Source organism: Xyrauchen texanus, chromosome 34 (assembly GCF_025860055.1).
Source record: "Xyrauchen texanus isolate HMW12.3.18 chromosome 34, RBS_HiC_50CHRs, whole genome shotgun sequence".
In the NCBI taxonomy this organism is placed as follows: Eukaryota; Metazoa; Chordata; class Actinopteri; order Cypriniformes; family Catostomidae; genus Xyrauchen; species Xyrauchen texanus.
In genome coordinates this window covers 22,472,071-22,485,911 of record NC_068309.1, presented here as the reverse complement: position 1 = coordinate 22,485,911, position 13,841 = coordinate 22,472,071, and the positions used below count along the sequence as shown (strand labels likewise).

At 42.7% G+C, this 13,841-nt stretch overlaps 1 protein-coding gene across 1 annotated transcript; it reads right to left on the bottom strand.

Annotated features, from left to right (window-relative positions):
- Window positions 1-8,466: 8,466 nt before the first annotated feature.
- Window positions 8,467-11,954, bottom strand: LOC127627936 (N-acetyllactosaminide beta-1,3-N-acetylglucosaminyltransferase 2-like). The gene is made up of 2 exons (XM_052104559.1): window positions 11,777-11,954; window positions 8,467-10,800 (listed from the first exon to the last, which is right to left on the bottom strand). Exon 2 carries the CDS (start codon window positions 10,795-10,797, stop codon window positions 9,460-9,462), a length of 1,338 nt encoding a protein of 445 aa, XP_051960519.1. The 5' UTR covers window positions 10,798-10,800; window positions 11,777-11,954; the 3' UTR covers window positions 8,467-9,459.
- Between the last annotated feature and the right edge of the window lie 1,887 nt (window positions 11,955-13,841).

Sequence of the window (13,841 nt, the reverse complement as noted above, 5' to 3'; positions counted from 1 at the left end):
TGGGGCATACAACTTCCGGTTTAAATGGACAAAAAGAGACTTACAGCGCCACATACTAGTACGGAGGGGAGTTGCTCTTTATCAGACATATCGTTTGGTACGAAAAGTGCCATACTACAAAGTTTCACCATCATCAGAATAGTATACAAAATAGATTTAAGTGCAACAAGAATTGTACATTTATTTATTTATTTATTTATTGTAGTACTTCTCACTCAAAGGAGGACAGAAAACAGGTCTTCACCACAAGGTAAGCTTTTAATTTCCGTTGTTTTCTTACAACACCACTATCACACACACAATACAATACAATACACTATCAGCGCACTGAGCTCGTTTGTCATCTCTCTCTCTCTGGAGGCCCTCTCGCTGCCTTTTTATGCCGCTCTCCCCGTGCCCACTGAAATTAGAGACTGGTGTTAGACATAATTTAGCTCAGGTGTAAGTGCCCTTACCGCTTTCTCTCCGGGACGGCGCTTGACCATGCCCCCGCTGCCACATACCCCCACCGCCTGACTCAGGCCGGGGCGTCATCCGGCCTGCCTACCACTCCCCCCCATTTCTGGAGAGGAAGTCGGCGACAGCCATCTGCACCCCCGGTCTGTGGACCACCTTGAATTTAAAGGGCTGGAGAGCTAGATACCAACGGGTGATCCAGGCGTTAGTATCTTTCATGCGATGGAGCCACTGCAGTGGGGCGTGATCTGAGCAGAGGGTGAAGGCCCACCCCAGCAGGTAGTAATGGAGGGTGAGGACCGCCCACTTGATGGCCAAACACTCCTTCTCCACGGTGCTGTACTTAATCTCCCTTAAGGAGAGCTTACGGCTAATGTATAGCACCGGACGCTCCTCCCCCTCCACCACCTGCGAGAGTACGGCCCCCAGCCCTCTGTCTGAAGCGTCCGTCTGTAATACAAAAGGGAGAGAGAAGTAAGGTGCATGAAGAAGCGGCCCCCCACAAAGTGCGGCTTTAATCTTCATAAACGCCTGTTGGCACTGCTCCGACCACTGGACCGGATATGGAGCCCCCTTTTTAGTGAGGTCAGTCAGCGGGCTGGTGACATCCGAATAATTAGGCACAAACCTCCTATAATAGCTAGCCAGCCCCAGGAACTGCCTCACCCCCTTTTTGGTCTTGGGTCTAGGGCAAGACGCAATCGCCGCGGTTTTGTCAATTTGGGGACGCACCTGGCCATGACCCAAGTGGAACCCCAGATACCGTACCTCCACACGCCCAATCGCGCACTTCTTAGGATTTTCTGTGAGCCCCGCCCGCCGCAGCGATCTCAGGACGGCCCTCAGATGTTGCATGTGCCGCTGCCAGTCATTGCTATAAATGATGATATCATCTAGATAGGCAGCGCCGTACGTGGTGTGAGGTCTGAGGATCCTATCCATAAGACGCTGAAACGTGGCTGGTGCCCCAAACAAACCGGGATCAATGTCCGCTGATGGAGGTGGGGATGGTGGTGCGGGTCTCTGCACCTCCAACAGGCCGGCCCAGGCGTTGCGGCTGCACTTGTGATGGCGGGCGCCCCCACCTGAGGAGGAGAGCGGCTGAATGACGGGGAATGGGAGGGTACATTCTCCCAAGGCCGGGAAGCTGGTCTCTGGAACCCTCCACGCCTGCGCGGGGCAGGAACGGGCCCTGGGGAGAGAACAGAAGGAGAGAACATAGGGGAGGGGGCGAGGGCAGGGGCAGACACAAGGGAAGGGGAGAGAGAGAGAAGAAGAGGGCTCGTCCGCCCTCGGGATCGCCGCCAAGTGGTCCTCCACCAGCCGAACAGCTTCCTCCAACGACACCGGGCGATGGCACTGGACCCACCCCGCCATCTTCCGAGGCAGCCGTTGAACGAACTGTTCCAGTACAACCTGGTCGATTACTCCCGCGACGTTGCGATCCCCCACGAGCAGCCACCTCCGACAGGCGTCCCGGAGTCGTTGAGCAAACGCGAACGGGCGATCGGACATTTCTAGTTTCATGCCCCGGAAGAGCTGGCGATTCTCTTCCGGGCTCCGACCGACCCGCTGCAGAATGGACCTCTTCAGATCGGTGTAGGCCAGGAGGTTCGTCGCCGGCAGCTGCTGTGCCGCAAGTTGAGCTTCCCCGGACAGGAGGGGAATCAGGCGGGCTGCCCACTGTTCGTGGGGCCAGCCCCAAATTTCTGCTGAGCGCTCAAACAAATCGAGGAAGGCCTCAGGATCATCTGCTGCCCCCATCTTCTGTAGCATGGGGGGGGCAGCGTAGCGCGGGTGTCCGGGGTCGCGGTTGTGGCCGACGCGGCCTCCTGGCTGAGGAGGCTCCAGATGGCGAGCCGGTCCTCTGCCTGAGCCCGCATGATTTCGAAAAACCGGCGATCTTGGTCCTGCCAGAGCTCAAGCAGGGATTGCTGGTGGCCTTGATGCAGCGTCGCGAGGGACTGGAGGACTTCTGCCAGCTGGGAGGACTCTATGGGGCGACCACTTTCCATGCTTCCTTTAAAGTCCCGGGTTTCGGCACCAGTGTAGTACTTCTCACTCGAAGGAGGACAGAAAACAGGTCTTCACCACAAGGTAAGCTTTTAATTTCCGTTGTTTTCTTACAACACCACTATCACACACACAATACAATACAATACACTATCAGCGCACTGAGCTCGTTTGTCATCTCTCTCTCTCTCTGGAGGCCCTCTCGCTGCCTTTTTATGCCGCTCTCCGCATGCTCACTGAAATTAGAGACAGGTGTTAGACATAATTTAGCTCAGGTGTAAGCGCCCTTACCACTTTTCTCTCCCGGATGGGCGCTTGACCACACCCCCACTGCCACATTTATATAATATTTTTTAGTGACAGGTTAAGTGCTCTTGGAAAAGATGTATTTTTAGCAATTTGTTTTAGCAAAGATAGAGAGTGAGTCAGCTTCACGGATTGAGTTGTGAAGGTCATTCCATCAATGTGGTATGATGAAACTGAAAGTCCGGGAAAGTGTTTTGGTGCCTCTTTGTTTTGGTACAACATGGCGACGTTCCTTAGCCGACCGCAGGCTTCTGGTGGGAACGTAGCTCTGCATAAATGTTTTTAGGTATGCTGGAGCAGACCCAGTGACTGTTTTGTATGTCAATATGGGTATCCCACCCAGTTCCTGTGAGATGGTAGTGCCCAGGTACCTGAATGACTCCACTGCTGCCACAGTGCTGTATAGAATGGTGAGCGGGGTCAATGTTGGGGTGTTCCTCCCAAAGTCCACAAAGTCTCCACGGTTTTGAGCGTGTTGAGCTGCCAGGTTGTGCAAGCCATTCAACCTCCCTTCTGTTTGCAGACTCTGATGACAGTAGTGTCATCTGCAAACTTCAGGAGCTTGACAGAGGGGTTCTTGGTGGTACAGTCATTGATATACAGGGAGAAGAGTAGTGGGGAGAGCACACATCCCTGGTGGGCACCAGTGATGATCGTACATGTGCTGGAAGTGAATTTCACCAGTCTCACTAGCTGTTGCCCAAATGTCAGAAAGCTGGTGTTCCAGATAGAGGTGGGGACAGAGAGCTGGTGTAGTGGACCCCGTCCAAATGATGGCCAAAATTTACTGATACATTTTTTGAAGTTTATTGTACATAACACAAAAGATGAAGCATCCGTTTTAACTCCAGTAAATCACCGTAAGAGCTGAATAAACAAAGTACAGAAAAAATGTGCATTAATGTCGTATCCATAAACTCTCTTTCTCCATTGCATTATTATCAACATACACAGCGAATTACACAAAATACGCGTTACAACTAACAGTAGACAGATAAATTAAATAAACAGACCTTATGCTTTTTTTAGAGGGGTTGCTTAACGAATTAGTACATTTTATATCTGTGAAACTCACATGAACCGCACTAATGTGCTTGTTCTTCCACACATTACTGCCTTAACCAGTATAGTTCCAGAGACTGTAAGACCCGTCAAAATAAGAGTCCCTCCTTAGCAACAAAGGTAGTGCAAACTTAATACATATTTAAACTTACAAAAATATTAAAATTGTGTACAAAAACAAATGATAAGATTAATTAAAATGATGTCTGTTACAGCTGGGTTTATTTATTCCATAGGAGAGCTTGGATGATGGTTTTGAAAGCTGAACTGAAGTCCACAAAAAGGATCAATACATATGTCAGTGGTCTGTCCAGATGTTGCAGGATATGATGCAATCCCATGTTGTCTGCATCAGGAGTTGTTGGTGTTTGTGTGACGTGAAGGTCAAAGCGGGTGTGGGGTGTGAGATTGGGCTTTTAAAATATACAGTAAAACACATTCAAGTCGTCAGTCAGTTGTTGGTTCCCTATAGTGTTGGTGAATGGTGTCTTGATGTTAGTAATGTCTTTCATGCCTCTCCACACTGAATCAGGGTCATTAGCTGAAAACATGTTTTTCAGCTCTTCAGAGTAGCTTCTTTTGCAACATTAATTTACTTAGTCAGTGTGTTTTTGACCTGATTATACAAGATTTTATCCCTGCTTCTGTAAGCATCCTCTTTGACATGATGAAGCTGTATGAGTTTTCCTGCAAACCATGGTTTGTCATTGTTGAAGGTTAAATTAGTCCTAGTAGGAATGCACATATCCTCACAGACACTGATATATGACAGTATCTGTGAGCTCATCCAGATTGGTGTCTGCAGCTTCAAAAACACTCCTGAAAGTGCAGTCAAAGCATGTTTGTAGTTCCAGTTCTGCTTCATTGGTCCATCTATTTACAGTCTTTACTAAAGGTTTAGCTGATTGAAGTTTCTTTCTTTCTGTAGGAAGAAGATTAACCAGACAGTGATCAGAGTCCCAAAGCTGCTCTAGGGACAGAGCGATATGCATCCTTTAATGTTGTGTTGCAGTGGTCCAGAATATTTCTGTCCCTGGTGGGGCATGTAATGTGCTGTCTGTATTTTGGCAGTTCACGGGTGAGTTTGGCTTTGTTGAAATCACCGAGAATAATAAGTAAGTAAGTCCAGGTGTTGTTGCTGTATGTCTTCGATGTGATCAGCCAGTTGTTGCAACACTGCGTTCACGCATGCTTTTGTTGGGATATAATACTCACCAGAATAAACGAGGGAAAATCCTGCTGCAAGTAGAAAGGCTCACAGTTGATAAAGAGTGCTTCCAAATTAGGAAAGCACATGTTCTTTAACGTTGTTACATCTGTACACCACCAGCGTTCATTGATGTAAAACATGTTCCACCGCCTCTCGTTTTCCCTGTTAATTCCACAATGCGTTCCGCTCTGAACAGCTGAAATGCACTGTCCAGAATAGCTTCACTCAGCCAGGTTTCTGTGAAGCACAAGGCAGCAGAGTTTGAAAAGTCCTTGTTTGTATGGGTGAGAGATGTAGTTCATCTGTTTTGTTTGGGAGAGAGCAAAGATTCGCTTGATGAATACTCGGCATCGCTGTTCAAATACTGGACTGACAGAGCTCAAGCATGCTGGCTCGCTTCCCTCGCCTTCGTCACATAGTGTGCTTAAACAACACAGCTGCACCTCTGACTAAAATGTCCAGCAAAACGTACGAATAGTCAAAAACCGGGAAAAGATTGTTTGGTATGTGCTGCCGAATATTCAACAGTTCGTAGTGGAGCCCCAGACTTGAAACTCATACGTGTTGCCAGAATGTTGACACGCAAAATAGCCAACCCAGCATCCGTTTTAAAGGATTTCTTGGCTTTAAGCTGTCTCCATCTTCCAAAGGCATCTCCAGTATGTATCCTTGTTTTACTATGCCTCTGGTCATGGTGGTTTTTAGATGGATGGCGAGCCTTTTTAGGCTGGGTGGAATCTGTAATCTCTGAACCTGTTTTTTGCCTTGCAAACTTGTTCAAATCTGGCAACCTGGCGGTGTCGAAATACTATTGGTGAGTGGGCAGTGGGCGGGATCACAGGCGAAATCATAAACAGAAATTCCGGCCCGGAATAGAAACTTCAAAGTAGAATATACTGGCTGTAGCATTATTATCGGAGAAGCCAGTATTTCAATGTAGCATGTTTCCTAATATTTTTTCCTAACATATTTTTGGTCATTTTATGATTTAGTACAGTAAAAATATTACATAAAGCACCTTTAAGTCTAGATTAAAGACTCAATTTTTCAGCCCGGATTACAGCTCATTTATCCATCAACTCATAGTTATGCTGCATTAGTCAGGTCTGCCGAAATCGGAAACACTTCTCATATTCTATAATCCAGTTTTAAAGTGAATGGCATCATCGCTAATATTATTCTATTTGTTTCCCTGTCTTAACCTTCGGGATACATATCCTGAGGTTACCAGAGCCTGCAAGATCCAGCCCCAGTCCTGCCTAATGTCTGACTTCCACTAGTATGTGTTGCGTGAGGACGACTAACTGCAGCCGGTGCCAGCCAGATATCACCTCAGTCTACTATGATGGACTTCACAGAGGATGAACTGACAATTTAAAATAATGTCTTTTATCAAACCACACAATTATGACTCTAAGACTATACAGATATTATGACTTTTTTTTGTTAAAACATAATATTCTGTAAAGCTGCTTTGAAAAAGCGCTATGCAAACTAAAATGACTTTATTTTTTTTAATTTTAATTCAGATTAACAAGTGTTTATTCACGTTGATTACTCATGCTATTTTATGAACAGTAAAATGTTTTCATATTTAATATGATACTTGTTGTCAAGAAGGGCAGGGGGATGTTTCATGTTTGAATGTTCATAATTTTATTTGCAGACCACAGCAAAGAGATAACCAAACTACCAATTTAGGTTAGCAGTAATTTGTACAGTACAAGTAAATAAATCATCAAATTAAGGATTACAAAATTCAGACCAAAAAAGTTACAACAAAAAAAGGACACTGAAAAACATTCACAAAATTTCGTCTGTCTGGTCAAGAGAAAATAATCATTACAATTAAATAATAATAAAAAAACAACATACAACAACTATAACGCACAATTAGAAGAGGCAATGTTATGCCTCAGAGGAAAAGCTCTCTTTAGCCTAAAGATGCCGAGCTTTGTTTAGTAATGTTTAAACCAACAAAGTTTCTTAAGAGCTGTCCCACATCACAGAAGAACTATAAAACCATTATCTGGTAAGTAGCCTTAAATCAACATTGTTGACAATGGATGGATTAAATGACTTCAGCATGATAATTTGCATAATTTCCCCATAAAAAATGGTGATGTCCTTAAGATGATGTGACATTTATAGTCATAGACTTGAATGTTGTTGCTCTATAAACCCACCAACAAATACAGCTATGACACCTTAGTTATACTGTTAAGAGATTGGCTATTTGTTAAAAAAAACAACAACAAAAAAAAAACATATTTGATAAGAGGTTACTTGAACAGGTGTTTAAGTGTTGTGATGGAAATCATTAAATGAGAATTCAAACAGTTGGGCAGTTGAAATAGCACAAAAGAACTGGAGTTGGATCAACAACATGCAGTTTAAGAAAGGTGTTTCATTTGTTAATCATTGCTGTTTTGAGCTTGAGCCAGAGTGGGGAGATCCAGATGAGCTTCTGCGACTTTCAGACGAATGTGATTGAGCGTCTTTTTTTTCTTCTTCTGGCCTTTCTCAGGTGATGACAATGGGGAATGAGACTTCTTCTTCGAGGAAGTAGATCCCTTGCCAGATCTGGCGCTGGATCTGGAGTTGGGCCTGGTGCAAGAGCACGATCTGGAACTGGTTGAGCTCCTGGACCAGGATCTGGACCTACAACACAGCTGCTAACTGCTACAGCTCATTCTCCTTGCAAAGTTGACATTTCCATTCTTTATATCGTGATGAATCCACTCTCCGTCACTGATGTGAAAACTCTTTCTAGACATATTCGTCCTCCCTGTTGCCCGCCACAATCCACCGCCAGAGCAAAGAACAAGACCTTGTGAATATTAATATGTTTCTGGCATCAAAACTACTAAGTTTGAATCTAACAATTACTACAAAAATAAAACAATTCAAACTGTGAAACCGTGTAACACATTGGCTAAAAATGACTTGAATTAATACAAATAAATGAAATTTATACTGTATGTCTTAATATAAATTATTTTCAAAATAAATTTATTCCATTACTTGCTTGCTTGGGTAAAAAAAGATCACACAGTTGGACTAAGGGAGGTAAACAAACTTTATGTACAAGCATTATTTGGCATGGTTACAAAGACGAATTTGGAGGTTGAAAATGGATTTTCGTTAAAATATAAAAGTGAAGAGGGCCATATTAACTATTAATATTATACAAAGTTGACAGAGTCATTCAAGGCAGGATTCTTGTAATAACTGAATAACAATATCATAAATATATGCTGTTAATCATTAAATATCATCACACAGATTAATACACAAACACAACACAAACATTTACTGTAAATAAGAGGTTAGTAGACTGAAATAAATTTGATGACCTATCAAATAAATCATATATTGTTAATTATCAATATTCATTATCATCCAGTATTGTGCTTTGTTGTAGTTGTAATTCTGAATATGCAACCAACAACACTAGGCTATAATTAGGCCCACAAACAAACAGTTATCAAATCATAAGTCTATAATGTTTTCACCCATCCACATCATCATAATATGTCAGGATACATTTTCTCCAGGAGCATCTGGACTTCAAAAAATGCTCTCTTGAATTTAACATCTTACCATAATTATAATTTTCATTAACTTACAGTCACCTTTTTACATGTTTTCCCCTAAAAGTCTTGCATGAGAACACACAGGTGAGAATGACATTTCAAATTGAGCATTAAATGACTAAATAATTCCATAAAGTGCCAAAAAAAAAACATGTCGAATCGAATGAGAACATATATCAAACATTCTATATATTCTCATAGAACAATACACCGTTCCATTTAAAAAATAACAGCATTATTATAATTTTAAATAGAAATATGAAGTATGTTCAAATAAAAATTGTCATTCACTCCATCATCAGATAAATCCTCAACCCCAAGTCATTTCTAATTGTATTTTAATCCACAAACCCCACAAAACTTATTTAAATTCGATCAAAACAATATTCTTATGATTAGGATAAAAATTTCCTGAGAGAGTTATCACAATTAAAGACAACTTACAAAGATTTAAAGCACAGATCCTCCACAATTATCTGTAAGCACATAAGTAATGTGCTTATCGTCTTGGTACAAGAATTTTCTCAACACTCTTTCATGAAGTCCCCTATGTTGTTTACATTTTGACAGTTGAAGACAATTAATGCATTTTCATTATTCCCCCTAGTTTAATGACCTTTTGATTACCTTTTTCTTCATATGTTCTCCTGAGTACATAACTGCATAATTGAGGGCCTTTAATGCAAATAAACATGCCCCATTGCCATGGTACGAAAATACATTGCGGTAAATATGAAAATAACTTTGAACTCCAGGCACCTTCATTTGAATCCATGAACAAACTAGTCTCCCTGTATCAGCCATGCTTGATCTATATTAGCACTCTTGAGGTGGAACCTGTAGCTCTTTCCACAGTGTTAGCATTTCTTTCGGGGTGCGTTTATGCACCAGGAGAACATTATGATAGGCGCATGGCTTCTCCCGCAGATCCACTGGAAGATCAAAAGTGAGGAAACCAGAATGATGAGTGGGAGACACTCCGAGCCGGTGAAGGCACATTCCCAAGTAAACATCATCAATGGGAAACAAGCTCACCCAGTGAGAGACTTCCATTAGATGCATGGCCAGAGCACCAGTGTAAACCACCCCTCCACCCCCTGCATATGCTGGGTACGTTCCCTTATAGAAGCTTTCAGGGATGTAATACTTTGTTCCAGGCTGTCGATTCGGCCAGGCATTGGCAATAACATCCCCCACGAGAAAATGGTCCTGTCTCTTCGTTTTATTTTCATAAGTCTTTTGTACTGTAGTTTGATGTTGGTTTAAGTAGTCCAATAGAGCCCTTGTCCTAACAAACACATCATCATCTCCTTTGAAGATGAAGTGGACGTGGGGACAGTGCTTTGAAAACCACTCCCAGAAGAGGAGATCCTTAAGGGTAAGGTTGAAGAAAGTGTCTCTGAAGTCCCATTGTAGAATGTCCTTATGAGTACTGCTCTCCAACTCCAGTAGGGCACCCAGGTCTGGATGAGGACCTGTCTCTTTGTCCTGCCTTGCAAGCAAGAAGACAGTTCGAATTAACCACGCTTTTCCTCCAGTGTCCCCTTGGACCCAACCAATCCTCCCCCATGTTTCCCTGATGGCCTGCCTATTCTCAAAGTTTCCAATTTGAGACTTAATCGCCATCAGAAGAAAGGGGGTCTCTGTTTCAGAGTCCTGGCTAGCACACAAGTTAGGTTGGTTCACAAGGATTGGGTAGTGCCTGCAGTGCATAGATAAGACAAAGTCCTTCATTTGATCAGGAAGGGTATTAAAGTCATGCAGGTGAGATACCCAGGTCTGGTCTCGTCCACAGTCAGCAGTTTTACTAGTCTCGTGGGAAGGTATTGAGTCAAGACTTTGACCTTTATACCCTGTGCCATTGCCTGTCAGTATAGGGTTGTGCTCTCTGTCCCAAATGTGCTGGAGGCTGTTCCACAATGCCCCTTCCTCTAGACGGAGATTCCAGAAGGGGCGAACTGGATGGGATGCAAGTACTCCTGAGTTTTCGGAGGCTCCAGTGGCGATGAAATGAAGGGGCAGCTGTGGTGGAGGGGGGGAGTAGGATACGGCAACAAATATGGACACCATGATGTATACCAACAGTTGACTTACCATCACACATGGTAAGAGACACAGGCACAGGAGCTTTCCTTTGAATCTGGAGCGAGCCATGGGCTAGGAGAGAATGGCAGAGATTGAGGGGTGAATTACATTATTGGGCACTTTAAAACAATATCACGTAAAGTGCACATTTATGAGGACAGTTCACCCCAAAATAAAGTTGTTCCAAAACCCTATACAGTATATAAACCCCATTTTCCTCCATGAATGTTAGGGACTGACAGACCAGTCACCATTCTCTTTTATTGCTTCTTTTTACATATAATGAAAGTGACTGATTGGTCACTGAGTCTCCTTTTGTGTTCCACGACAGGAAGAAAGTAATATGGGGTTGGAAACAACATGAAGATGTGCAAAAGCAACATCATTTTAATCTTTGGGTGAACCATCCCTTTTATATATACTCTCAATTTTCAGTGATTTACGAATAGGGTGTAATAGTAAAAAATCTCAGAAAGGCCAAGCTGTTATAAGTGACACATTTTAGGGCTTCTTTCACTAGGAGAAAGTCTCAGAGGTTTTGTCTCCATGGTTTTGCCTCTTGAGACTCATTATCTATGCCTGACTGGGCACTGTTCACAGCATCATACCACCCATGATATTTACTTCATGTACTTTATGACCACAACATTTATTCTGCATATGGTTTCACTTATTTTCCCTGGGGCTACCAAGTACACTAATCTGAGGGATGGAAAAGAATATTTGCTGAAATTAAGAATTCATTTTTCATAATGATAATTCATTTTTTACAGAAATACCAATTCCCACAACGTCTAAAGATTTAATTAACTTTCAAATATACTCAGTATTTTGCTGTACTCAGAAAGTAATGTGTGGTTAATTTACTAAGAACCGTAGTTACTTAACTATTAAAAAAGTAAAATAGATAACAATACTTCGTTTTTTTAGCCATTCAGGTAAAAGCAATATATGAAAACACAGCATGTTAACTAACATTTATCAATTATCAATAACAATTATCTAATACATCCTATTATGTAAAATGTACAGAAAATATTAGCAATACCTTTAACTTGTGAGGTTTAGTCTCTCTTGTGGTCTCGGAAAACACTCGTCACTTATCTGGAATTTTCTCCCCACGCAGTTCCCGTGACATCCTTGTTTTACAAGTCTTTGGAGGTTCCCGATGTTTTTCCATGCTGACTGTGGTATTCTCCAGCAATGAGTAAATATCAAATAGGTCTTTTTTCTGAGAGCATCATGGTTTTGTTCATGTAGTATGTTCAATTTAAAACTGAAAAGAGTTGCCTCTCAACCTTCTCACAGGTGCAGGTACTAAATAAGAATATTTGCATGCCACAGGTGATTTGAGGAGGCAAATATGCCACTCCTATCTATATTCCATGTAAAGCATTTTGGAATAATCTCTGATACGTGTCCACAAGTTTTTTCTTCATATTTGTAAAATGTTGAGATATTTTGTCCATGTATATATATTACATAATTTGTGTGTGTGTGTGTGTGTGTGTGTGTGTGGGTAGTTGCCAGGCAACATGTTGGATGATTCCAGAGAGGTTTAGGGAAAGTGACTTGAAAGACAAAGCTAGAAATATTCCTTATTCGAAGTACATTGTGAATCAGATACGAATCAAATGGTACAGATATTATCTCTCATATCTCTCATAATTTCTCATTGTGTGTGTGTGTGTGTGTGTGTGTGTGTTTGTATGTGTGTGTGTGTGTGTTCCACTCTAATAGTTCTAAAGGCTTCAGTCTATTTTAACATATGTGTTACAAATAAAAGCAAGACATTTAATTGTCTCTGGCAGTGTTCGAAATAGAACACTAGCTTACTAATTTCCGAATGCTATGCAGTATACACTGTATATTGACTTCTATTCTTTAAAAATAGTAAATTAACTATACATAAAGCAAGCATTATTTCACAAAAAAACATTTCAAACAGTAGTGTGTTATTGTAACGCAGTCAATGGAAAGGAGGAGGGGAGAACCGGGTTGACAATATAAATAATAGTTTTAATGATAAACATAAAAGACAAACACACACATGACAGACATGTCCGTAAACTCTCATCGCACCACCGTCTGTCATCGGCCTTTACTCGTGGGGACACTCCTCCGCCCCTGGCAGCGGCCCTACCACTCCAGGCGGTCGGGGAACACTTCCCTCCTCCCCTCGCAGACGGTGATCTTCCTCTGACCCCTCCGCGTTTCTGGGGGATGGCAGGGCTCTCCTCCACCCCTGGCAGCGGCTCCATCGCTCCAGGCAGTCGGGGGGGTCCAGTTCCCACTCGCCTCGCGTTCACCGCGTCCGGGCGGTCGGTCTACTCCCTTCCCAGGTGGATGGCAGCGGCGCTCCCCTGGGTGGACGGCAGTGTCGAGGACTCCGCGACAGACATCCCTCCTCCTTCCCGGGCTTTGGCACCAGTGTAACGCAGTCAATGGAAAGGAGGAGGCGAGAACCGGCTTGACAATATAAATAATAGTTTTAATGATAAACTTAAAAGACAAACACACACACGTAAAATATCTCTCTCTCGTCGCACCACCGTCTGTCATCGGCCTTTATCCCTCTCGGAGGCTTAATTTGCCTGATAAAGGACCGGGTGTGTATGATCACGACCCGGCCCCGCCACAGTTACACTGTTATCACAATAGTAATAGTAGTATGGTAGTATTTTGAACTCATGAGACTCACATCTCCATTTGTGTTCCATCAAAGAAAAAAATGTGCTATGGGTTTGGAACAGCATTAGGGCGAGTAAATTATGACATCATTTTCATTCTTGGGTGAGCTATTCCTTTGAAATTTGACAGTCCAATCAAATAATGAGTCAAAAAAAGGCATTACAACAGCTGATCTTACTTCCGGGATCATTCATCCTACTGGAAATGAAGGGTCAAATTGAATGCATTGCATTATTGTGGCAGACAATATCTTATGGTGTTTGCTCACCTGGGCATTCTATGCATACAGAAAATTAATATACAACTCACAATACACAGTACGGTTCATAGTGCTGCAGCAATAGTAAGAGTAAGGTAGTATGCTATTCCAAACATAGTCTATTTCTGATGAGAAAAAAGGACCCATTGCTAAATGAGCTGCA